This window comes from Paralichthys olivaceus, chromosome 16 (genome assembly GCF_024713975.1).
Source record: "Paralichthys olivaceus isolate ysfri-2021 chromosome 16, ASM2471397v2, whole genome shotgun sequence".
Lineage (NCBI taxonomy): Eukaryota > Metazoa > Chordata > Actinopteri > Pleuronectiformes > Paralichthyidae > Paralichthys > Paralichthys olivaceus.
Genome location: NC_091108.1, coordinates 14912695 through 14938750, shown reverse-complemented (window position 1 = coordinate 14938750; position 26056 = coordinate 14912695). Strand labels below are relative to the sequence as shown.

The 26056-nt window shown below is 39.5% G+C and overlaps 2 protein-coding genes across 8 annotated transcripts; one reads left to right on the top strand and one right to left on the bottom strand.

Annotated features, from left to right (window-relative positions):
* Positions 1-120: 120 nt before the first annotated feature.
* Positions 121-11545, bottom strand: znf644a (zinc finger protein 644a). Of its 4 annotated transcripts, XM_069510657.1 has the most exons (7): positions 10915-10958; positions 8881-9164; positions 4311-6948; positions 2799-3377; positions 1917-2042; positions 1347-1449; positions 121-1123 (listed from the first exon to the last, which is right to left on the bottom strand). In XM_069510657.1, exons 3-7 carry the CDS (start codon positions 6943-6945, stop codon positions 928-930), a joined length of 3639 nt encoding a protein of 1212 aa, XP_069366758.1. In that variant the 5' UTR covers positions 6946-6948; positions 8881-9164; positions 10915-10958; the 3' UTR covers positions 121-927. The 4 variants fall into 4 exon arrangements, with proteins under 4 accessions (XP_069366758.1, XP_019958132.2, XP_019958123.2 ...); XM_020102573.2 differs by lacking the exons at positions 8881-9164; positions 10915-10958 and adding an exon at positions 11407-11545; XM_020102564.2 differs by lacking the exon at positions 8881-9164 and having other exon boundaries at positions 10629-11160.
* Positions 11241-25706, top strand: hfm1 (helicase for meiosis 1). 4 transcript variants are annotated; one of them, XM_020102504.2, is made up of 40 exons: positions 11241-11376; positions 12626-12781; positions 12875-12984; positions 13317-13641; positions 14153-14490; positions 14906-14947; positions 15068-15138; positions 15257-15389; positions 15826-15977; positions 16096-16173; positions 16791-16946; positions 17058-17258; positions 17341-17429; positions 17527-17570; positions 17750-17851; positions 18344-18489; positions 18602-18696; positions 18804-18937; positions 19023-19070; positions 19248-19328; positions 19457-19548; positions 19705-19811; positions 19943-19990; positions 20109-20206; positions 20297-20431; positions 20903-20988; positions 21070-21153; positions 21290-21447; positions 21573-21676; positions 22057-22248; positions 22334-22399; positions 22545-22663; positions 22901-22983; positions 23134-23249; positions 23371-23454; positions 24166-24474; positions 24670-24754; positions 24896-24995; positions 25116-25261; positions 25401-25706. In XM_020102504.2, exons 2-40 carry the CDS (start codon positions 12711-12713, stop codon positions 25453-25455), a joined length of 4683 nt encoding a protein of 1560 aa, XP_019958063.2. In that variant the 5' UTR covers positions 11241-11376; positions 12626-12710; the 3' UTR covers positions 25456-25706. The 4 variants fall into 4 exon arrangements, with proteins under 4 accessions (XP_019958063.2, XP_069366756.1, XP_019958055.2 ...); XM_069510655.1 differs by lacking the exon at positions 11241-11376 and adding an exon at positions 11395-11534 and having other exon boundaries at positions 24929-24995; XM_020102496.2 differs by lacking the exon at positions 11241-11376 and adding an exon at positions 11395-11534.
* Positions 25707-26056: the final 350 nt, after the last annotated feature.

Below are 26056 nucleotides of genomic sequence, written 5' to 3'. Positions count from 1 at the left end.
TTATTTCACATTTTGTTAACTACCAAACTCACTGGTCACTTTAAGATGAATCTTGTGGTTGTTTTACATTTAAGCATTCATTTATCATTTGTTTAAAAAAAAAGAAGAGAGAAAGCCAACTTGTTTCTTTACTTTTTTTATTGAGAACAACACAAATGTTTTTAAGCATTGTATCTGTGTGATATAGTACATTTAAAATTAAATTATTTCAAAACAGTATATTTAAACATTAAATATAGGTGACATGTATGAAGGGCATTGCCAGCACAGGCTGTGCTTGATAGGTCTTTTCTTCACCTTCACTTTTAATTTCTTCTTTGTATTAGAAACAATGCAGTTACTGAAATTCTATAAAACACTTTCTATGCATAACAAGTTTGCAGACATTTTTCTTTTTTGTTCTTGAGTAGCAGATCACTTCTTCCACTTGTGATTCTTGGACCTGTCTGTCGAGAGAACTTTTCTTCTCAGTAACTCTATGGCCTGAAACCAGTGTGGGCTTGGATTTCATAATGTTGTACAAAAGAAACGTGATTATATGCATCTTACGAATGTGAATATTGATATAGAGGAGAGGTGCGCTCCCAAACTTTGACAAAAACAGACTCAAACCATGAGAAATCTGAGGTAAAAGTTGTTTTCATTAGAAATGGATTCCACACAACATTACTGCATAAACAAGAAAACAGTCCGTCTATTTGAAATTGTTTTCCAACAACGGACTGTATAAACGGAAAAAGGTAACAATATCCAAAATAATTAACTTTTTCATCCGTCCAAATGTCCAGACATGTACAACACCTCCAGCAATGAGCAGCATTGTACTTTTGGCCAGTATTTCATTGACTTAAAAAAAAAAAAGGTGAAAGAACATCCAATGCACATACACATACAGTCTAGTGAAATCTAAAAGGATCCCCATTGGCTTCATGAGGCAGCATGTGTGGCTGTCAAAGAGCTGTCTTGGTCAATCTCGAGAGCTTGGGAGTCCTTGGGCAGCGAGGTGACCTCGACCATGCCGAGCCCAGTGTGAGGGACACTAGTGTTCATAATGTGTCTCTGTAAATGTTTAATCCAGTCCTCCTGGACCGACAAGGGACCTTGGAAGACGAGGTCGCAGAACCTGTAAAAAGAACAAAAATACTGATGAAGATACAGCAACACAAAGAAAATTATTTTCTGGAGCTCATCAATGTAAAGTCAAACAGACCAATCAATGGGCCAAATTTGGTTGCCTAGGGCAACTGGACAGCTGCAGCCTTTTGAACTGCAAATGCAATGATATATTTCATTGTTCCTTAGAGTGTAACACTGTGCACATTAAACATTAAAAGAAACTACAGTACCTGCAGGTGAGTCTGTACATTTCCTCTGGAGTTTGTGGTAAGGGCAGTGTCTTCTTCTTCGAGCCAGGCCTCGAGCGCTGCCTCCTCACTTTACAGTCAAATGCTAAAAATATATGTCACAAGACAGTCCACAGTTAGAATTTCACAGCTGGTTTTGGATAATCTGCTGGGATTTTCAGGTAAAATTCAATAGGTAGAATTTACTGTCTGCCTGATCTAATTAGAATTCCTTATCACATAGAGCAAGAGAGATTTAAAAGTATTCCTCATTTGTTCAGATTGTAATAAAAATACTGATGTAATGATGAGTATGTCTCTAACTGTATATACATTTCACACTGTCACACAGATTTTTCTAGTCTGAGAAGAATTTAGGTCAAGGGACTGTTATGAAAACTTATTGCAAGAGCACTGTACTTTGATCCTTGAAGTATGAACCAGTATGACTTGCTAGTTCAGCGACATGTATGTATGTAGATAAATAAATGTAACAAGCTAAAATCAACTAATAAAAATACTTGTAGGAGAAAGTTTATTCCAGACGGTTATGTTATCACTACGGGCACCTACCGCTTCCCTCAAGTAAGGCAGTCCTCTTTCGTTTTGCATAAGCCCGTAGGTGATTGGACAAGCTGACTCCACTGTGGAAAGTTGCATTGCAATGCTCACACACCTTCCTGTTGAATTCACCTTTCTCTGCAACAGGGCAAAAAATACAAATTCGTGAAAACATAAATATGAGGATACTTTTTTGTTAGGGTTGATGAGGAACAGGTCGTAAAAAGAATTGGGTTTTCTTTCTGACATGAGCTTCTATACATTACATTGACAGTGAATTATCCAAACCATTGACTAGTTTATTTCAAATAAATGTTATATTAGGAATTTAGATAGGTTAGGAAACAAGGTCTCATAGAGAGCTATTCAAGTGACAATATGGAGAAGTACATACTATAAATCCCAGTTAAGAACTAGGATCAATTAATTAAATTCTTAAATGTAAGGCAAGACAAATAATAATTATCTCCATTATATGCTTCATATCCATTTTGGCCCAATAATCTGAGGGTAACTGGAAAATCGTAATCTACGTCTTTATGCTGATGACACCTCATTTCAACAATATATTAAATCTGTTGATGATGTTTATTTCAAAACAACCTATGTAGACATTATCCATGTTTTGTGGAATTGTCATGTCTTCAAAACTTGAGCATATACATTTGATATGTTTTTCTAACTTTGTTTTTTTTAAATCTGACGATCTGACACTGGTCCTGCTCTGTGCAATACTGTTTTTTTTTTTTTTTTAAACAAACAAAATTCATTCACTTTCGTTTAAAAACATATCTTAACAGGATTAAATTCTAGTGGAGGATACTTAATTTATCAAAACACTATAGAGTATTCCACTTCCTCTTTAACCTGTCTGGTTACTACAAATGTACTTACCACATATTGAGTTTGGCAGTGAAGCTGAAGTGTGCTCACTGTTTGAAGAAACCGTTAATGTGTTTTTGGACATCTGAGAGGACCCCTTTGGTCTGGCGTCATCCTGACACTTCCTCCTCTTCAGAATTCCTATCAAGGCAGTCGTGCCTGAGAGTGAATTTTTGACATCCAACTTTGTCTCTTGTTGACTTTCTTCAGAATCCATTTCAGCTAAAGAAAATGTGGACATCAGTGGTTTGGCATCATTGCAAACTCTTGGAATAGAAGGACTTTTTGGGAATCCAATGGGGGATGGCGTGAAACGATCAACACTGGACAGCTTTGGTGAACCACCATATTGGTAATGGATCCGTCTCTTTCCCAAAATTTGAAGTGCCCGCTGGAATTCCTTCTTGTCTCGCATCAACTCCCGGAGTAAAATTAATGGGGATTTGGTCTTTGATGAAAAGCTTTTACCAAGCTTTTTGAGGTGGCCTCTTATGTGGTTGGACTGCCCAGTCCTGTTATCAAATGAATCTCCACATAATGGACAGGAGTGAATACTCCTCACAGTCCCAGAATCGGACTCCATCTGTAATGCTGAAAAAACCCCAAAAACATTCCTTAATAAAGTACACCATGATAAATGTATATATTGAAAGTACAAATAGGTAAACATAACAGAAACTATAGTTTAAACTCAGTTAAAACAGGTTGCAAAACTGGATCTACCAGTTGTGAGAAAACAGAACTCACAAAAATAGATCCAGAGATCTTGGATGTAGCTGCATTTCTATGATAGGCTTAAACAAGGCAAATAACTAAATAAGCTACATTTCCCCCCAGAGTAGTTACAGTCGGTTAAAGTTAGATAATAATCAAATATTCCAAAAGAACCAGACCTGACACGCCCGCACAATTTGGTGAGTTTTCGAGTATGATAAGGCCCCCAAAAAGGCAATTATTTTGTCAGAAGAAGAAAAATAAAAATCCTAGCAAAAACAATAGTTGCACTGTCATGCTCGGGACCTAAAAAAATCCATCTATTTCATGAGTTCTTGTGTGGGCCTAGGCTGACTGCACTGCATGATGGACATGACAAATGATTTGCACACTTCAGTTTTTGGTCTGTTGATGGAAAAATTGTGGAATGTCATATTCATGGCTTCAGTTAACAACCAGAGGGCACATCTCCAAAATAGCACCAAATTGAGCATGGCTTGATCTCTGTAACAGAAAACCATGTCATGACTCATTTTTGAGAGCACTAAGGCAACTAATGTATCTTAGTTAATGCAAGTGCAACTGTTACTAAACTTTGACTAATTTCTAGTTCTTAACAAATATGACCAACTGAGTCCTTATTTGGAGTTGCCCCAGAGGATTTTCTTAAGCAGTGGTACCACATTCCAAGATCTCAGCAAGCTCAAGGCTTTACAATATCTGATTCAGAGCCACAAAATAAAAGCTAAATGGTTATAAACCAAATATTTCGTACAGTAGAAGAAATCTATGTAATAAGTACTCAATTACCTTTTTTCAATCTCCGGAATGCTGTGATCTTCCGGCGAATTCGTGGCCTCCTATCTTGAGAAGCCACCTGCTCGGGAGGCACTACATGGCGTGCATTGTAGGTCAATCCAACCCTATGAAGATGTCCTCTGACATGATTGGATAATCCAACACCTGACTCAAAGACAGCGGGACAGTATGGACAGTTCTTTTGGTCCGATTCCGACTCTGATAAATCTTCTGAGAAAGATTCACTCAGTGGTATTTGGTGGGATTCAAAGGTTTCTTCACATACTTCTGTTTCTATGCACTCTTCCTTGATTTCAGGGTCAGTTTGTTCTTGCTCCTCAGTCTTTATTTTATCAAACAACATTTTAGATGCCTGCAGAGCACCCCTCATGGACATTCTTCTGCTATAGGTATAAATTATGTTTTGTTTTTCGTCCTTGACAACATCGTCAAAAGAGTTCATGTTGGGGTCCTTAAACTGGAGAATGTCAAAGTCGTCAAATTGTTCTTCTTGGTTTATTTTCTTGGGACTCTGCAATGGTTTTGGTAAGATGAAGCACGAGTCTTGATCAGAGGTGTTGCGATATGGGGTTGACATCTTCCGCTTTGATGGTGACTTTTTCATAGTTGACTGATCCAAATTCAATTTGAGTTCACTCATGCTTTTGAGATCCATTTCAGCTGCACTTGAGGGCACACTATGTCCATTTGGGGATAAAGATGAATCTTCAACCTTGACAGTGAATGTTTCTGGGAACTGATCAGTGCCATCGTTGCTGCAATTGGTTTCCTCATTTTGCTCAGCAGACTTCTTTCCATGTTGTTGTCTGGACAGGAGAACGTTAATGGACTTGTCAAGCTTTGATTCCATTAGTTGAGACTTGTAAGTTCTCTTAATCTTGCTATTTTTGAATAAGTCTGAAATGTCATTGGACTCAGTCGGTGAACAGGCTCTTCTAGTGGAGATCTGATTTTTGATTAAGATTTTAGACATGAATTCTGCATCTTCTACAGGACTTTTACGAGCAACATACTGTTCCTTAGATGGTTGCCCGTTTTTTTGACTCGACTGTGTAGCTTCATAGTCCTCAAAAGTTTGTTGATGACGTCGCAGAAGGTGATTCTTCATTACATTTTTGCTAAAAGCTCTGTAAGAACAAATGTTACAGGAGTATGATTCAAATTCATGATTCTGGATCTGTGAATTTTTCTCACAAGGCTGTGTAGCTTCGTATTCCTGTGCAGTTTTTTGACTAGGCTGTGTAGCTTTGTATTCCTCAAAGGTTTGTTGATGGCGCCGCAGAAGGTGGTTCTTAAAAATATTTTTGCTAAAAGCTCTGTAAGAACAAATGTTACAGGAAAATGTTTCAGGGTCATGGTTCTGGATCTGTTTTCTAACAGTTACAACAGTGTGCTGCATAACAGTATGTCTCCTAAGATCATTCTCATTGAAAGTCCTGAAGCTACATTTGTCACATCGATACTTTCTCTTGTCTTTCTCATGTGTTTTCGCATGTTGAACAAACGTGTTTGGGCAGTTTGTTACAAATGGGCACTGAGGGCAGAAAAGCTTCACATTTTTATCATCTTTCTTCTTGTAATTCGTGCCTCTGATCTCTTCGGTGAGTCTTGCTCTCTTGTCCTGGTGGATGGACATGTGCTCAATAAGTGAACCACTTTGTCTGAATGACTGTCCACATTCACGGCATATATAAGGCTTTTGCGAAATATTCGGAGGGTCAACATGAGACTTCATATGACGATGTAAATGATGCTCTTTCTTGAAAACGATCTTACATTTTGGGCATGTGTAACATGATGGCTTCTCCTCTGAATGAGAATTTATTGTGAGCCTCCCCTTCAATGGTGAAAGCCTGTGACTTATATTGTTCTCATGTGAATTTCTTGCTGGAGCATTGTAAAGAATTTCCTTGATGGCCTTTACAGTGCCATTGGGATACTTGGGAACACTCCCTGTTTCTGACGACTGTGATTTAGAGAAGTTCCTTGACTTTCTGACATGACTGGAGTCCACTGGGCCTTCACCGTCAGACAATTCCTCAGATGACTTTTGGCTCAGATCAGGGTAAAGGTCTTCTGAGGGATCCACCATGACAACCATGTCCATTTTCCGCTTCCTTCTCCTTTGGCTGTTAGTCGGAAGGACGTCATCCTTCGACTCCTCATCCGGAGAATCATCATCGTTCTCCCACAGAAACTGCATAAACTCTTTGTGAGGGTTCCAATGAAGGTCACTGGCACCACTAAAATTATCCAATGAGTTCTCAGGTGAGTCTGAGTCAAAACCCCAAATTCCTGCAGAGTCAATTTCCTGGACAGTTTTTAATGGGGTGATGCTCTTTTCTTCCTCTTTCTCTGTGGAAATGCTATTGAGTTCATTGGCTTGGGTAGCCTGATGCGAAGAAGGTCCATTTCCAAGGCCAACTGGAGACAACATATCTGTGTTTGACAGAACATCTAGGACACTGTTTTGTTTAAGAGAAAGCTTGCCAAAAGAATCAGAGGAAGAGGCTGACTCTTGGGCCATTCTCACAGGCTCTTGCAGGAGTGACAAGGCATTGATCTCAGGTTCGGCGTCTTTGTCATCTTCTTCAACACCTGTCAGACATGACATTTCTGCTGCCATGACCTGAAAAAGAAAGGTAAAACTTATAGATATTCCACTGTCACAAGTGTTTAACTACAAAATCCTAAATAAACAAGTCATCAAATATTAAGACTTTTGTTAGACTCATGACCCCTTCTGGTAGGAAACAACCGGCATTAGCCTTGGCTACTACTGTAGAACACAACATGGAAAATCAATTACGATTGTTGCTGACAGCTGTCTGTATTTAACAATGCTACAACTGCCTTTATGCGTAGGAGACAAATTATCATTTCAGCAGTTCCTGTGTACACCAGCACATTCATATTTTCCTGTTTACACTGGCACACCCATACCGTGAGTGGTCATGTATGCATTTTAAGACGTGTTAGTATGGACGGGAATTAAAACTAACAATGAGCCAAAAATGCTGGTGTGGACAGAGATCGTTTTAGTTTGAAAACATTGATTTCAAATGAAAATGTAGTAGTATGAAAGTGGCCTGACACACATTGACTCACTTCTCCAATATGTTAAACTATTTCTTCTAATCAATGTTGTAAATACTGTGATTTTGTTCATGTGTTCAGTTACACGCAGCAACTATTGCACTTCTGTCCATCCTGGGAGAGGGATCCCTCACATGTGGCTCTCTCTGAAGTTTCTACGTTTTTCCCCGGTTAATATGTTTTTCTTTTGGTAGTCTTTCCTTACTCTTGTTGAAGTTTAAGGAAAGGATGTCGCACCTTGTTAAGCCCTATGAGACAAATTGTGATTTGTGAATATGGGCAATCCAGAATTTGTGGTGGTATCCCAGGTGCACATGCACACAGTTAGCTCTCACTTGCATCATAGAGTAACAGGTACACCGACTAGAGAGTGAAAGAAGTTCTTGTGTGTCAGAACTGCATCGAATGCCACTCGTAGTTATGCACAAAGCCACAGCTCAATCTTTAAGGTCTGGCTGTATGCATGGACAGTAAAAACTTTATGGACGATAGCGCAAGTGTGCGAGTGGGATAGACCAAGTAAGCATGAGGCAAGTAGCACTGACAACTGAAGTAGACAACTCTACAAGGAATCAACTGAGCAAGACACTGACTTAGTAATATCTTGTGTTACCATGAAAAATGTAACATTTTTTAAGGGCCGTTTTTAAACTCTGGTGAGACAAATTAGAAAATAGCGGACCACTACAGTCTAGATTAATATATTATAACAAGTAGGTATTAAATATTTTAGTTTTAACCTTTATTTAAACATAAAACACCTGGAAAGTTGTAAGAATTCCTTTTTAGAATTGTTATTTAAGTTCTTATAAATAGAAAGCAAAGACATATCTGTCCCCCTTCTTTTGCTGATCTGAAAAATCATCTGATTTGTGACTGAACCCCGAGACCTGATCTGAACGATGAGTTTTGGGATCGGTTATTACCCGCATTGGCTTCCTAATTGGCTCTTATCAGTCGAAGCTCGACTACCAGCAAGGCAAAACATTGTAAACACTTACAGCTCTATCTCATCATTGGTTTAAATCCTTCGTCTTACTTTTCACCTCTGTTGTTCGTCGTTTGTAGCATTTTCTGGAAGTAAGCAACCACTTGCAGAGTTGACAATCTGCTTCCTGCCCGAGTGTTTGTTTCAGATGTAGCATGCACTACAGTATTAGAAAACAACAACAATCCTGCACAAACAAAACGTGGAATGTTGGAGCACTCGACGGAAATCTTGATCTAAAACAGCTCTGTAGGAACAGGACAAAGGGTTGCAACAATGAGGGTAAACCAGTGAGACCGTGAAATACAAGTCTAGCTGGAGTCTAGCTTTAGCTTTGCCTCTCTGGAAAGGTGATTCATTGTTCGGCTCAGTATGTAACCGCTTAATTTTGGCTGGATGAACACAACAGGGGGATCTTTCATACATTTCCTGATTGTGTTATACATTATGTTGTAAATCAAAAGTAATCATGTTTACCTTATACAGTCCTGGTAAAATGAAGGTTTGTACCTAAGTATCTTTGCTGGATACAAAAATATAATAACTAACTACAAAAAAGAAGGTCGTTGAGCAAAACCCAAAAATTGAAATTGGTACTCCACATTTCTCATGATTATCAAGTGCAGTTCTTCCAGTCTCCACATAGGCCTGGTGGCGATGACATTTAAGCTACATTCCTTCTTCAGCTCTTCTATGGATACGCCACAATATTCCTTAAAACGGAGTGTGGAAACGTTGCAGGATCTGGGCAACATTTTAGTCTGGAGAGGTAGAAACAGAGATGTTTGGAAACTGTGACGTGGACACTCATAAAGTCGGTCACGATGTAGCCTTTGCTCATTTGTCAGGCTCCTATCACATGACACCCTTCCTGAAAAAAAACCCAACCATCTTTAGCCTTGGCTACGAGTGTAGAACACAACATGGATAAGAGATGAAATATTGTTCGAGGTATCTGTGCGCACCGGCATGTGAATGCCTTCCTGTTTATATTGGCCCACGCATGCCCAGTGTACGCTAGTGGTCACCTGATATGCGTTTTCAGTAGTACAGATGTAGCCTTAGTCAAAATTTCAAGTTGATGCTAGCTGACGAGTACTATTTATGCTAAATGTACAATGCAGCCAGTAGTAGGTGCTACAATGGCTTAAACATTTTAGTCATTTTTTAACGCAAAAAGCGCGAAAACAGTTAGTCGATAGCCATAAATTACCATGCAGCTTTATGAGGATTGTTTAAATGTTATCAGGATTTTCTACTTTTTTGATTGTAGCCTTTTTTTTTTAAAATACATTAGTTACGTCAGAAATCAATTGGTATATATATCAATAATGAAATTAAACATGCAGTCCTGAATGCAAATCTGGTCAGCGTAGTAACAGTCACACAGATGTATTCAGAAATTTAAAAAAAATCAAATACTGAACCTTGTGTTTTACGAGTTTAAATGTTCAGTGTGTAGAATTTAGTGAAATCTAGTGGTGAAGTTGCATATTGCAGCTGAACAACCCTCACCTTCCATACATGAAAGAGAACCTATGGTAGCCTTCAGTTGTCATAAAAACTCAAAAGGTGTTTAGTTTGTCCAGTTTGGGCTACTGTAAAAAAACATGGCGTCCTCCGCAGAGAGGATCCACTCTTGATGTAAATATAAAGGGCTCATTTTAGGATACAGAAAACACACTGCGTACAATTTAGATGATTACACACAAGTGAAAACATCACTAGGATTATTTTACATTACATTTCTGTCAATAGATCCCTTTAACCTAGATCTCACACAGTGAACCTTTAAGTTTGCCATGATATTCTTGCTTGTGTCAATGAGCTTGTGTGATGTGAAAAGTAAACAGTTTGGTTACTCGCAGTGACAGCACAGCTACATCCTTGACTCGATCGACACAAAACAAATATGGCTTAATACAAAATATACTTGACATCACGCTCGGATGATTAATTGTAGCCATTTACAACGCGACAAGGTCGCAGGGGTGAGAAGTCTCGCATTTGAAGGGCAATAGAAGTGTCACACCAGGTGATCGCTGCTGTGGCAAGAGGTGTTTGTCACATCTACACAGCGGCAGCGAAACTGCACAGGGATGAACCCCGTAACAAGGCTTTCGATGAGCGGCGGTGGCTTTTGTACAGAGCTCAAACTTTGGCCACAGTTGTTCAGTAATAAGCCATCGAACAGTAGTTTGAACGTGATTCCAAAGGGTACCTACTTTCAGAGCAGATCGGGTTATTCGCACTTTGTTCCGCGCGGATCTCGTTGCATTTCCTCGGCGTTTGTATCACGCTGGCTCGTTGGATGCTGCTTGCAGGAGCTGCAGACCATTCTGTTCCAGACCAAAACCTATTCCTCAGGCTAAACTACCGCTGGTGACAGCCATTACTCGCTGCTCGCGACGCGGATATCGGTGAAACGACGAAAAACAAACCCACGTTACCTCCGAGCGGCGCGGATGGAGACGGGGCACAATTAATACGATGCATTGAATAATTTCTTACTTTCGTCTTCCATCTATTTCACAGTCGCCATTTTCCGTGGTGGTCTGGTGAGGGACGGAGCATTTCCTTTGTAAGGGTAACCGCGCTGACATTTTGCTCCTCCGCGACAGAACAAAAGCCAATGTTCCGATAATTATCTTATATTCTACACTGGATTTAAAGACATCTACAGGCCATAAGGCTGTTTTAAGTTATTGTCTTGTATAATTCCGGAACGTAATGTTAGGAGTCGGCGCCGTGTCCCCCCCCCCGAAAGGTTCGTAATGGTTCAGTCCAGATAGGAGGCATAAAAAACCTGAGTTAATGACCATTTCTTTTGGGTAGTAGTTTTTTTTTAGATGGATGGCGGCTAATCGCCATTTAATTGATCAAATGAAACTCTAGTTATTATTTGGTTTGTGTTCATTACAAAAGAAGTGGCTTGGTTCTGCTGCTCAAACTCGTCATTGACGCTCAGACCAGGTTTGTGTGGCAGCAGAGGAGAGATGTTACCTTCTATCCCCCCATGGTTGTCTCCTCTCAGCTCTTTGTTACTCTCCTAGCCGCTGATTAGCCGCTTCACTCATTCACAGCCTCCGTCCATGTTAAAGGGAAATCACACGCGGGCCCGATCACACAAAGTAAGGAAATGAGTTAACACAGTGATCATGTGTTCCAGCTGCCCTACTTTACATCTGAGGATGTGGAGCTGTAGCTCATATTATTAATTAATAATTAAGCCTCACTACAGTCCTGTTAGTGTTGATAATGAATGGGCCCTGACTAAAGCAGGGGAAGTGTATTCATTATTACAGGTGGGTACACGATGATAAAATAGAACACATAACTTTGAAAACAACACATTTTCTGGCTAATTTCACAACTAATGCTAACTGATAGCTGTTGCTTTTGAATGTTGCTAGCTTGTTTTATCCACGCTGCTTAAGCTAGTAAGGCAAAGTTAACTCCAGAAATGGCGACCTAATTTAATATTTTACAAGGAAACTCTTAACCGTATTACACAAGAAAAACATTTAACATTGTGCAGCAGGTGGATATTAAGAAAATATTCAGTTCTGTCATGTTTTGTGTGTTAAATAATGGAGCCAAATCAACAGCCACATCACTAACCGCATAGCTATTGTATGTAAAAATTATTTGTGTCCAATATTCTAATATTGATATGATTTTCACTTCAATTCCTCCAATGGTTTGAGTCCATACACTAGTTAACAACTAAAATGGCACTGAAGAGAGTGCGTACCTCCGCTAAGGCCCAACAGTCCCCTTAAATTCAATCAAGCTCCTCCAATAGGTATCAGTCCCCTCAACATGCCTGGTTGCTTTAATTAAGATCCATGAATTATTCCCAGGGGAAATTGGTGATAATATAAAAAAAAGACAGCGCCTTATTTCACAATTTTAAAGAATGTTTATATAAAAAACTCCTGGATCTGCCCCTTTGTCTTGATCAGTGCCAACCTTTAAGGGGATCTTTCTTGGCCTATGAACCATCCTTCTACTACTTTCAAGAAAATTGGTTCAGTAGTTTTTGTGTAATCCTGTGTACAAACCAACCAACCAATGAACAAACAGACAGGGGTGAAAACAACCTCCTTGGTTGAGGTAATTAAAGCGTGACTAGCTGCATCATAAGGAAACTAGATTTTTTAATTCAAGGACATATGAGCGAAAAATTAAAAGATGATTAGCTAAACCCTTGTTGCCACAGGCCAAAGCTGATCTTGGATGAAGCCCTAAAGTTTGATAAAGATGGATGTCCCCAATTAAAATCCATCCATCCATGATCTGAGGAGATGTTGGACTCCAGTGACTGCTCCTGGTCCCTGGACAATCTGTTTTTTGAGAAACCCATTGTCCACAAAGTGTGAGTGCAAATAGATACCACACACACCCTCCCCCCTCTTGTTTCTCTCTCAGCAGCTCATCAGTGTTTCTCATTTTGGGTTGTATTCAACAGAAAGCCACTGCACCAGGAGACAAATCCATGGCACCTGGATGTGCCTCCATCATTTTCTCAGATTCCAGCTACCCATGATATGCAGGCAGAGTCACTCTCTACTCTACACAGTATGTTTTACCCTGGATTAGGGTGAATTCCTTTTCACTTGACTTGAGTAAACTGCTCAGTATCTGGCCTATTGAAGCCCTATTAAATGTAACTTTGTGACTCACTGACACAATAGCTCGACAGCTTTCCCTATTTCCATTGACTTCTGCAAGCAAACTTGGATCTTAGTCTTATGATATATTCTCATGTGTCAGTGCAATGGTACATTTTCTTCTTTTCTTCTCATCTTTCCAAATCATTGTCAAGTCATTTCTGATTCTTTAAAATCATTGACAGCCACCAACAACTTAATTTGGGAACTAAAATCTATCTCTCTTTATTTTTCTCACAGGTTTCTCAGAGAAATCTGTTCCTGCCTCACTTCCCCTTCCTCCTTTTAAAGTATCAACTGGCCTTAAAGTCTTATCACAAATCAACAGCTCTTATGGTTTTAACCATGATGAGAAAAAGATTGAGGAGACTCAGTGTGGCAGCAACAGTAACAGCATCAGCAGATGTGATGGCCTTTGGGGAGGTGAAGGGTTTAGGGATTACTCTCAGGGCGCCTGTCAGAGTGGCAGAGGTGGAGATGAAACCCCGCAGGACTCTGGTCATGTGGCCGTCAGCAGGAGGTGTTTGTCTGTGGACTGCAGCAAAAACCCACTTCTACGGAGAAGGCAAGAGTCAAGACAGCATTCAAATGATTGTGGATTAAAGAGTCTGTACACATTGTTTTTCAATGTCTACATATTTTCGAAAGATGTGAAATCTACACTAAACAACAGAAATGTGTTGAACTGCTTAGGAATGACATGTGGCCTGAAGTACAAAATGGTAAAAATCAAAGGCAGTAAAAATTAGGTCAGCAAAGATTTTCCTTCGTAGGAGGTGGATGCAGAGCTTGAAAAATGGAAATGATCAGGTCTTATGTTATCTGCTGTCCAAATATGTAATGTCGCAATGATTCACTCTTTAAATCCCTGAAATTGTTGAAACATATGATTTGCTTAGTTAATATTAGTATTTAGCAAAGGAGCCTTGATCTTTGAATTGATGGACAGTTCATAATAAGAACATGAAAAAATGCTTAACCATCCCCCATCTTTGCCTTGTTGCCACAGGCCATAATGCCTGGCCTTCCTCGCTTAAGCCTCCGACCTTCATATCCTCCCCTTCATTCCACAACAGCTTGTTCAAGGTTCAGGTGTCGAACAGTGGAGGTGACTCGTCACACACAGACGACCTCAGTGTCAGCGGCAGCAGCAGCCAGACAGCTTCCAGAACTCAAACTTTTCTCAGTCAGGTTGCCATGGCGACAGTACCTCCTCCTCTTCAGCCGCCACGGGCGACAGTTTGCCAGGCAGCTCCTCCTTTCCCTCCAAAGCCCCTCTCTTCGCCCCCTTTCCTGGGCTCATCTGCAGCAAGTGGCCGACCCCCACAGCAGGATACTCACTCAGAGATGCCGGACAAGGGCACAAAGAGAGCCTTCGTTCCGCCCATGACGCCTCAGCCGCTCTGCATACAAGGTGCTGCACTGCGCCGACACAGTCTCAGACAGGCATTTACTCATCGTCAATGACTGGTTTACCAAACACCACTCATATAGCTTATGTAAAATGTTGCAGCTAATGAGCATGCTTGCACCTAGCAGTGGCAGCAGCTGCCACAGTGTGTTAGGGTGTGAGGAGGTAAAATGAGGTGAGCTCTCCCCATTGACCGCTCCAGTGTAATGAAACATGCTGGTCACTAGGAGGCTGATAGAGGCAGGAGGCAGTAAAACTAGATGCTTTGTAGTGTATAGCCATTTTAGTTTTGTTTTTAGCAGAAAACACAATTCCTTACTGTTATACCTCAAATAAACACTTAAGATTAATATCATAAAAAGGGCAAGTGGTCAGAAAGAGTGAAAATTAACGTTTGTTTGAACTTTGCACATTTGAGGTTCCTCTGGGTCTGAAGTTTTGCGACCTGTCTCTGAAATCCGTATCCTTTTTACTGTTGTGCAAGTTAATATGAATTTACTTACTTCAACTGTTTTTTTATGCTTGGAATGTAATTTCACAGCTGCTGTTTTCCCTAAATTCCTAAACAATGCAAACACAGCATCAAAGTTCAGATCTGTCTTCAGCGAATTCCCGTTTTTCAACTACGTTCAGTCCAAAGCACTGGATGATGTAAGCTTTATTTGAAGGCCTGTATAAACAGTGTACTGAGGATTATGAAAAACATGACACTGTGACCATGTGACTGGGTGGGTCTCCTGGAGTGTGTTTATGTTCTCTTTGTTCTCAGGTTCTTTACACAGGTAAGAACTTTGTGGCATGTGCACCCACTGGCTCTGGTAAGACAGTCCTGTTTGAGCTGGCCATCATTCGCCTGCTAATGGAGACGTCGGAGCCCTGGAGAGATGTCAAAGCTGTCTATAGTGAGTGCACAGTAATACTCCGCTTAACTTGTTAAGACACAACTAAGGCCACAACCTGAGGAGACACAGAACATAGTAGTTCTAGTTGAAAAGTTGTGTGTTCTTTTTTCTGTTTTGAGGAAACTTTCTCCTCCTCAGGAAGTTAAATTGCTTTATACTCACAAAACGATGTTGTGTCGCTTACAGCTGTTTTAAAACACTGGTCTGATTTATTGTTTAAACCCCTTGTCGACGTGAACAAAGCTTGTGCTGATACATTCTGATAGCTGGAAGCGAATAAAATTCTATGCACAATAAATCCAAATTTATTTAGAGAACATTGTTTTGACACAATACACCTGACTTCACACACTGGGGGCTTTAAAAAAAATTCCGACTCACTGTGTGTACATTTATCTTCTTGGTCTGTGAGTCTGTCGTTGTTTGTTTTTGCCAGTTGCACCCATCAAAGCTCTGTGCAGTCAGTGCTTCGAGAGCTGGAAGAAGAAGTTTGGTCCTCTGGGTCTGAGCTGTAAGGAGCTTACAGGCGACACAGAGATTGACGACTTCTTTGAGATTCAGGACTCACACATCATCCTGACCACGCCTGTGTGTGACATTTCACTGCATTTCAACTGAACCATTGCAATATAAGTTGAAGAAGTATAAAGATCAGAACCAAGAGTGCTACCTGAATTTATAATGTCGTATTTATCATTCTTTTCAGGAAAAATGGGACAGCATGACAAGAAAATGGAAGGATAACTGTCTGCTGCAGCTCGTCAGGCTGCTTCTTATTGATGAGGTTAGTGAGTTTGTCAGATATTTCTTTCACCGGCCCATTATTCAATTTACAAAGTATCTCAAAGTCAGCCTGGATTAAGCGGGATGCTCATCGTGCACTCAGGTGACAGAAGATGTGCTGTTCACATTCTGTTTTGTTTTGCCACATTTGATGATGGTGCATCCTCGGCCCTCAGCACTGTATTTTACTTAAGATCAATAATAATAATAGTACATTTTATTTATAGGACCTTTCAGAGCACTCAAGGTCACCTTAAATGGCAGATATAGAAACACAGCAACAAAAAACAGTGTATCAAAAACTAACAGAACAAAATGAACAGTGAATAAAACATACAACATTTTGCAAAAAATAGAACACAATCAATCTGAATTATATATATATAATAATAGATTAGTCATTAAAAAACACATCATGCTCTGGGCCTGTGTGTGATGAAAGTGCTCACAACCTATCTAATTCTTCTAGAAATCCCTTATCTTAATAATGGAATACAATGATTAAGAATTTATTATATCAATATTAAATTTTGTTTTATTTTACCCTCATTCCAACACCCCTGAACCTCTGGGATGTTTGTGAAATCGACTGTCAGATGAAACATTTCTGTCCTTCAGGTGCATGTGGTGAAAGATAAGACCCGTGGTGCCACGTTGGAAGTGGTGGTGAGCAGGATGAAGGCAGTGAACACATACAGGACAGCACAGAATCCAGAGTCAGGCATCTCAATCAGGTTTATGGCTGTTTCCGCCACCATACCCAACATCTCTGATGTAAGTGGCTGACAAATATGGTCACCCACCACATCCTCCTGTATATTTTTGTACTGTATGTATTCTATAAATCAGTAGCCTGTGACTCATTCTTGAACTGCCTGTTGTTAGATAGCAGACTGGCTGTCAAATGAGAACGGTCCAGCCACATATCTGGAAATGGATGAAAGCCACCGTCCAGTGAAGCTAAGGAAGGTGGTTCTGGGATTTCCCTGCAACCAAAACCAAACAGAGTTTAAGTTTGATCTGTCACTCAACTACAAAATGGCCAACATCATTCAGACTTACTCTGACCAGAAGCCTGCTTTAGTGGTGAGTAGGAAAATGGAGGAAACTGTTTTGCACATATTTGCCTCTTCATTTTTGATTTGTTTAATGCAAAATGTCTCTGTAGTTTTGCTCTACCAGGAAAGGAGCCCAGCAGTCAGCTGCAGTTCTGGCCAAGGACGCTCGGTTCATTATGAGCATTGAGCACAAGCAGAGGTATGTTGCCTCCTTTCCTACATTAAAATGTTTAAATATTTTGTCATTCTTAATTTTAATTAATTTCACTGAAAGCTTGATCTTCTTCACTCTCTAGGTTGTTAAAAAATGCGAACTCTATTCTGGATTCAAAACTGAGAGGTGAGTCTTTATAGCGGCCCATAAACCCCATTTGAAACCTTAACATAGTTCGATCCCACCCGCTACAGACTCTGAAACCTGTTTCAATCCAGACACAGTAAGAAAGCATGTGTTCATTTAAGTGTGCGTCTAACTAGCTGCTGTTTAACACACAGCCTTCTTCTGTGTTTGTGGTCCAGATCTGGTGATGTTAGGAGTTGGTTTCCACCATGCAGGAGTTGAACTGTCTGACAGGAAATTGATAGAAAAGGCATTCACTATGGGAGACCTGCCTGTCCTCTGTGAGTCTTTGTCACTAACACAGTTTTATCCTGTACTGTGAACTGACACAATAGAAGTATGCTACATGATCCTGGGTTTTTTATCTGCTTTGTGACACTGTAGACATAAACATAAAAAGACAAGTGTCAGGTTGCAACACCTGAGTCATTAAATGTTTCAGACTTATTGTGTTGAGATATTGCCCAAGGTTTGTATCGACAGACGTCAAATTTGAACATAAATGCCTTTTTAATAGTGATGTAATATGGTGGAAGTATATATTTTACAAACAGAAATGTTGCTTTAAAGCTGATATCAACTTATCACACACCTCTAATCAAAAGTATATCAGAAACCAGACACTCGTGAATCATATTTATAACATACTTATATCGTATTGGTGCAAAACAGTCAGGTACTTTTTGGACCTTCTGGTGTGATTCAGAATATATTATATTATATATTATAAAATATTTTATTAGAAATTTGAGTTCTTAACTCTTATTTCCCAGTTACCACCAGGACTCTGGCCATGGGGGTGAACCTGCCAGCTCATCTGGTGGTGATCAAATCCACCATGCAGTATGTTGCAGGCTCCTGTGAAGAGTACAGCGAAGCTGACCTGCTGCAGATGATAGGCCGAGCTGGAAGACCACAGGTAACAACAGAGAGATAAGTATTTTAGCCATTATTTGGGCAAATTCTAAAACTTTTATACAAAAACATTAGCTTCATTGTTAGATCTCTTTATTAAATCTTTCCCTTTCTAGTTTGACACATCAGCGACTGCAGTGATTATGACCAAAGTTCAAACCAGAGACAAGTATATGAAGCTTATGAATGGGATGGAAATCATAGAGAGCAGGTATTATCGATTGTAGCTGTGTCACTTAGTACTTCAGTGTTTTTATCATTCTCTCTCACATGAATACATAGAGGAGAGAGCTCCAACAGCGTATCTTATTTCCCCAGCCTGCACGATCACCTGGTGGAGCACCTGAATGCTGAGATTGTTCTCCAGACCATCAGTGACGTCAACATGGCTCTTGACTGGATACGCTCCACCTTCCTCTACGTCCGAGCCCTGAAGAATCCCACGCACTACGGTGAGAGCTCAAAGCACAAGTAAAAATAAAGTGTCAGGATCATTGTCCAACGTCTTTGTTCTTATCATACATTAAATCATTTCAGGGTTCTCTGCCGGCTTAGACAGACATGGAATTGAAGCAAAATTGCAAGGTGAGACATAACTGTTTTTACTCTGTCTGAACAAGTAGCATGTCGCTAATATACTGAAGCAACCTTTAGTTCCAGATCTGCTTCTGTCTGTAACTCTGTGATTTGTGTACTCAAGTAAATAAACCTACTCCACTATTATAGTTTTAGGGTGACAACTGTTTCTCATCTTCTCTTAAGCTCTGTGCCTGAAGAATCTCACCTCTCTGTCCTCCATTGGTCTGATCGACATGGATGAAGACATCAATATCAAACCAACAGGTAGAGAGATTTTTGCATTTTGCATCAAAATGATTAGAATATTATCAGTGGCATGAAGGTAATTTACATTTAACTATGCTAATATTATATAAATAACCTTGTTAAGTCGTTTTTTTGGTTCTTCACAGAAGCCGGCAGGTTGATGGCGAGGTACTGTGTTGCCTTCGACACCATGACACAGTTCTCCAAAGTGGGTGGCACCGAGAACCTGTCTGACCTGGTAGGTTTCCTGATAAGCAGACAGCAGATCGAGCAACATTTCTCTGTGGTGTTAAACAGGTTTTCTGCTACAGAAAAAATTTGATGAATTGTATCCTGTGTATTGCATGGCATTGCAAAAGCATAGTATTTAGATCAAAAGTGCTTGGATGTACAGATCGAGCTGTTGTCAAAGAGCAGAGAGTTCAGTGACATTCAGTTGAGAGTGAATGAGAAGAGGCACCTGAACACTTTGAACAGGGACAAGAACAGGATCACCATCAGGTCAGAAACAAATAGAACAGTTGCATTTACAGTATCATAATCTATATTTATTTTAACATTTGGTAGGGATAGACATTAGGATGCAGGTAGACACCAGCCGTAATAAATTAGTTCCTTATGTTTGTTTCTAGGTTTCCCATTGAGGGAAAGATCAAAACCAGTGAGATGAAAGTGAACTGGTACGTTTTTTTCATTCTGTGCTCTCCCTGTGGAAAAGCATTGTTGAATAAAAAAGGACTAATGGTTCATGATTTATTTTTGTGTAAATCCATTTGTCTTGCATTCATCTGGTTTCAGCTTGGTTCAGGCTCAGCTTGGTTCTATTTCAATTCAAGAGTTTGGACTTACACAGGACACAGCAAAGATCTTCAGGAATGGGATGCGCATCAGCAAATGTATGTTGAGTAAATCAGGGTGGACAAAATATAAAAATGTTCTCCCAAAATATGATTTTTTTACATTATTTGTTTTTTGATCTTCATCAGGTCTGACAGATTTTCTGAGTCAGCGATCTAAGGCAGGTTTCTCTGCTTTGCTCAACTCCCTGATTCTGGCCAAGTGCTTCAGATCAAAGCTTTGGGAGAACTCGCCCTATGTCTCCAGACAGCTGGAGAAGATAGGTGGGTTCTTTGCTATGACACTGTGCTATATATAGTGTATTGTTTGTTTATTTATTTTATAGGGACAGTACTCATTAATCAGACAAAATACTGTAAATGAGCCAGAGCTAGCTGTATACGCTAATTTGTGTGTTGTCCCTTGCTGGTTCTTTCAAGGCAACCTGAAATAAATTAAAATCTATCTTATATAATTAAAAATATCTATGGATAATTTATGCGTATTATGCATACCATACAAACTAACTGAACAGCAAGCCCATGACTGACATTACAGCTGATACGAGCAAATAATCCAATACTTTTATCTAAGTGACGTAAATATGGTAATTCCTAAACATATACTGGTATGTTTCAAACCAAATTACTTTGCCACAGTTGCTACATGATGAATTAACTAATAAACTAAATATTCTTTCTATTAAATGCAAATGTAATTCCTTAACATTTGATACTAACATGCTGTGTGTTCAGGTCAGACTCTGTCGACTGCCATGGTGAACGCTGGACTCACCACTTTGAGCAAAATCGAGGAAATCAACGCAAGAGAACTTGAGCTGGTCTGTCTGTGAAATATTTAAAACAAAAAATGCTTTCTGATTATTGCAAGCAATGGATGTAACTTAATTTCTCCCATTCAGATTCTCAACAGACATCCACCATTTGGAAACCAAATCAGAGAATCTGTCATACATCTTCCAAAGTATGAAGTTACTTTGGAGCAGGTGAACAGTGCAGCAGGATGATTATCACAGCGCCGAGTGCACCATATCAAACCATGAAATAGAGCTTTTCTCTTTTTGTTGGTCAGATTTTTTTCCCTAGGTAGTTCTGTTATTCTTCATTGTCTGTGTTTCATAGCTTCCAAGATATAGCTGTGCTACAGCAGAGATTGTGGTGAAGGTCAACCTAAAAAACCAGGCACAGCTGCTGTCCAGGAGAACAGCTCCAGACCACCATTATGTCTCATTGATCATCGGAGACTCTGACAACAATGTGGTCTTCATACAGAAACTCACGTAAGAAAAGAATATTTATATAAAAAACTTCACTTAGTTTGACTTCTCTTCTGTCACCAAATAGAAAAACACAGACTTTCACCATCATGTAAAAATAGCAGACAACCTCCATCTTTGATTTTAAGGGACATGGTGCTGTTGCGGTGCGGTAGCTGGTCAAAGAAGATGGAGGTGGCGAAGGCCTCGAATGGAGAGGAGATCAGTGTCAATCTCATCAGCTCAGAATATGGTAACTAAGACAGTGGAAATATTAATTTACAGTTGAATTTACTGTAATCATCAGTTTATTTATTAATTAATTAAAACAATTTTTTTTTTAGATATACATAGAAATATTAAAAAGGGAGTAACAATATCATTTTACAGCACAACCTTTATTATATATAACTGAAAAACAAGATTATCTATTTCAAGCTTAATTAGATATTGATTCAATTGTTATGTTTTTGTAAAGGTAAAAATTGTTACAGATTTAAAATACAAATCAAAAAAAAATCCTATTTTACGTAATTTGTCATTTTTGTCATAACATTAAAATTCATAATTTTTGCGGTTCTACATCATGTCTTTCACTGTCTTAAGTACTTATTTCCTTTTCCTCTCTTGTAGTGGGCTTCGACATCCAGCAGAAGTTCAATGTGTACTTCTCTGGAGCCAGGAGGTTCGGTACTGATAATCCATGCCACACATTGTATGATCCTACGGGACAGAGAACTGAGCACTCTGCTCTGAAACCACAGTCAGCTGATCCAGCTACACCTCAGAGGGAAAATACCACATCTGTGACAGACCAAGGCATTGGTGATTTTGATGATGCTGAAATATAAAATGGTTTATTTATTTGTAGTTTTGTTCCTCTGTTAAAATGTGACAACTTTGCAATCAGATTCAGGTAACAAAAGACATTGCAACCACTTCTGTAAGAACAAGGATCTCTGTGGCCACGACTGCTGTGAGTACAATTACACATCTTTCACCGCTTTGTGTCTTTTGCTAATTTATATATTATGTTAGTATATATTCACCTGTGCATAACTTTGTTTGCCTGTCAAGATCCTCCAGTCTGTCACATGTGCCCATGTGTCCCTCCCCCTAAGGTAAAGTAGGAGTGACTGTGGCAAAGAAGAGGTCAACAAATCCAGAATATAGTTTCTCTTCCTATTTGAAAGACCTCAGGAGCAGATGTGACACACTGACTCCTGTCAAACGACTCAAGGTGAGGAAGACCACAGATGTGAATAGAATAGAAGGGCACATATTAAAAATAATGAAAATGTTTTATGAAAGAAATCTGTCCCTTTGTCCAGAATGTAATGGGTTCATTCTTTGCCCATTTCCCATCCTTCCACCATGTTTTGTGGAAATATGTGTAGTAGTTTTTGCGTAATCCTGCCGATCAAACAAACAGACAGAGTAATAAAAGTGTGTTTGCTTTTCTGTTGGATTTCCTCAGATGAAAATGAGTGAGGAGTCTGTGTCTGTCAACATGCAGAACTTTGCTTACAAACCCAAAGAGAGCCTTCCGACCGATTCCTGGTATTCACAGTTTTCACAGTTACACAATTTAGAGTTTGAATGGATCCAAACACAATTGCTGCAATTTAGATTTGTGAAAAGTGTGACAGTAAAATGTGTGAGACCATTTTTGACTGATGATTGATTATTTAAATGTTTTGTGATCTGAAGGTTTGGAGTAAATGACTACGGAGCCTCAGAGAGACCTCACACTGACACTGTGGATCTGACAGGAGAAGACTGCACTGAACTCACAGACACGATTCATCTGGACGATTTTGACAGTGGTACATGACATAAAGACGATGACTCTGAACTATACACCATTGATTCTGCCTTTTAGTCATCACAAAATCTGGGACAGTGTGTTTTACTGCCTCTCTGTCATTCTCTCTCTCTCCTGCTCAGATTACTACGACTATGCTGGGGACATGTACGAAACAATGGAAGAGACTGTCCAAACCCCTGCTGCATCTCATGCCCACCATCAAAGTATCGTAACAAAAACACTTCACTCAAACTCTTTGATAGACAGATTGCAGGGTGTAGCTCATTAACTACAAATCTCATTTACTTTACATACTGCCAGTCACGTTTCAGCGCATACTACATAGGTTTAGGTTTTCTAGCTTCATTTCAATATACTATCAGTATATTATGGATTAAGATTTACAGCACAGTACAGTGTTCTCAGATGAACAAATACAGACATTGATTAAAGGATATGTGGTAAATGGAAAATGTGCTGCAAACGATTATTTTGGGGGGCCAGAGAGAGTGCATTTGAATGAGATGAGAATAGTCTTAGCGTGTTAGTATTATACTGACAAGAAGTGAAATGTCCGGAAAACCTTTTGGGCAATCTTAGTTTTTATCAATTTCAAACAATCCTGCTTCTACACACACTATGGACTGAACACTGGATTATGCAAGCCAAAATACACAGAGAGAGAAAAATACAAAATTTTAAAATATTGTTTTCCATTAAAATTGATTTAAACAGTTATGAACAGTTTGTTCATATAGTTTAACTTATCACTCAGATGAAATTATATATAAACCTTTTGCCCCAGGATAATCGTACACAACAAAAAGTGAATGGTGGAGAAACATGCAGATCCAAATCTGACATTGCCACTTTGTAGACTGAATAAAAAAAATCTATTATACAGAAACTATTGATGATGTGTCCTCTGTGTACAGGTTCCTCAGTGTGGATGAACCCAGGAACAAGTGTTAGGAGTCAGAACTCTGAACAGCATCTAATCCAGACCAATACAACCACCTCATCTTATTCTAAGAGGCCCACTGTGGTAACCAACCAGGGCTCATACTGTGAAACTGCTTCATCCACACAAATACCAACTGTCACCTTTGACCTTGGAAATGAATGGGACGACTGGGGCGACTTCGATGATGAGCACTTGGTGCATGCCAGCGAGACGTCATTTGCTTTGTGCACAACTAATGCTAAACCGCAAACCCAGCAGTCTGTTGAGTGCAACACGCCAGGTAAAGTCACGTTTTCAGCATCTCAGGAGAATGTGAAAATAATGATTATGACACTTGTTTTCTGTATTTTCAGCTTTGAATACATCTCATGTATATGTGGCCACAACATGTTTTAATCATCTTAGCGTAAACTACAACATCATTCCCATCACCATTGTTATGACTTTGATATCAGTACATATATTTTATGTTTAGGCTTTGGGGCTACATCAGCACCTCCACTCTTCCTCAGTCCCTCTCAAGTCAAACCCTGTATAACCCCAGCCAAGACACCACTGAGGTAAAGCCAGGATATAGTGCTCATGTTACCTCTGATTATTTTCTGTTTCACACACGATTAATCAAATATCTGATTATGTAAAATATCTCAAGAGATACAGAGGTTTTATGTGGTATTTAAGACAGTATTTTTGTGTTTTAGATTGATTTCACCAAATCTAATTTCTGAAATCAGAAAACCAGGACCCTCACTAGTCGCAGTCAGGCCACAGAATCGAGTCACACTTGAGTTAAATCGAAAGGTCAGTTTGTGCATACAAATATCTGTGAATGTGCCGCTTTTGCCTTTCGATTGCCACGTTTGCAAAAGACAGAGGTAGCTGGCACATGTGACATTTGCCCCTTTCCTCCTATTTGCGCAGAGACCAGGCATCTTCAGTGAAGAGATCAGAGCAAAAACACCGGAAAATCTCCCAAAACAGAAGCACATTGCGCCAGAGACCAGAAGGTTTGATTTCTTCTCAACAGTGAGAGTCCCAGCCAACTCCAGCTCTTCTATCAACAGAAGGTAGAGGCTTTTATTTTGACAAATTGAAATGTTTTTCTTCAATAATTAATGAAACTAATCTAAATGGAATTCACTTTTATTGACATAAACCTAAGTAATAAATACTCTTTCCCTCTTTTATTACATACTGGGTCTTCAGCATCAACAGCCAAGAGGAGGAAGCTTACATTGGGATATTTGATGGCCTATTTTAGAAGTCGTTGATGTTTCCGACTCTGATGTGAATTCATCAGCAAGTGTTTATGTTCATCTTTATTTAACATGTGTGTTACAGACTGTTTCAAAGTCATTTTATTATACATTCACGTTGTAATTGAAACAAGTTGTTCTGTTTGTTCCAACTGTTACTGATGTAACTGGTTTATTTATGGATTTATTTAATAAAGTCTGTTCATCGGGTGATAAAGTGCAATGTCTGCACTGATGTGGCAGTCAGCTTCAGTGACGCACAGACTAAGAGCATCATTAAACAGAGGTTGAAGGAAAAGGTGGCAGAAGCAATTGGAAGAAGAGAGGAAAGGACGATGGTTTTACCAAATTCAAAGGAAGGTGGGAGAAATGAGACGGGCAGAAATGAACAGGAGAGAAGAAAAAATAATATCCAGACTCAGATTTGGACACACACAGGACTAAAGAGTACTTTGCAAAAAAAAGGGAAACCTGATACAGGACAATGTGATTATTCCCACAATAATAAGACGAAACAGTTCATCATTTCATAGTAAACTTTCAGAAATCTTGCAAGAAAGAATGCAGCTCATAGTTAACCTCGGCAACCTCGGATTTAAGAGATAT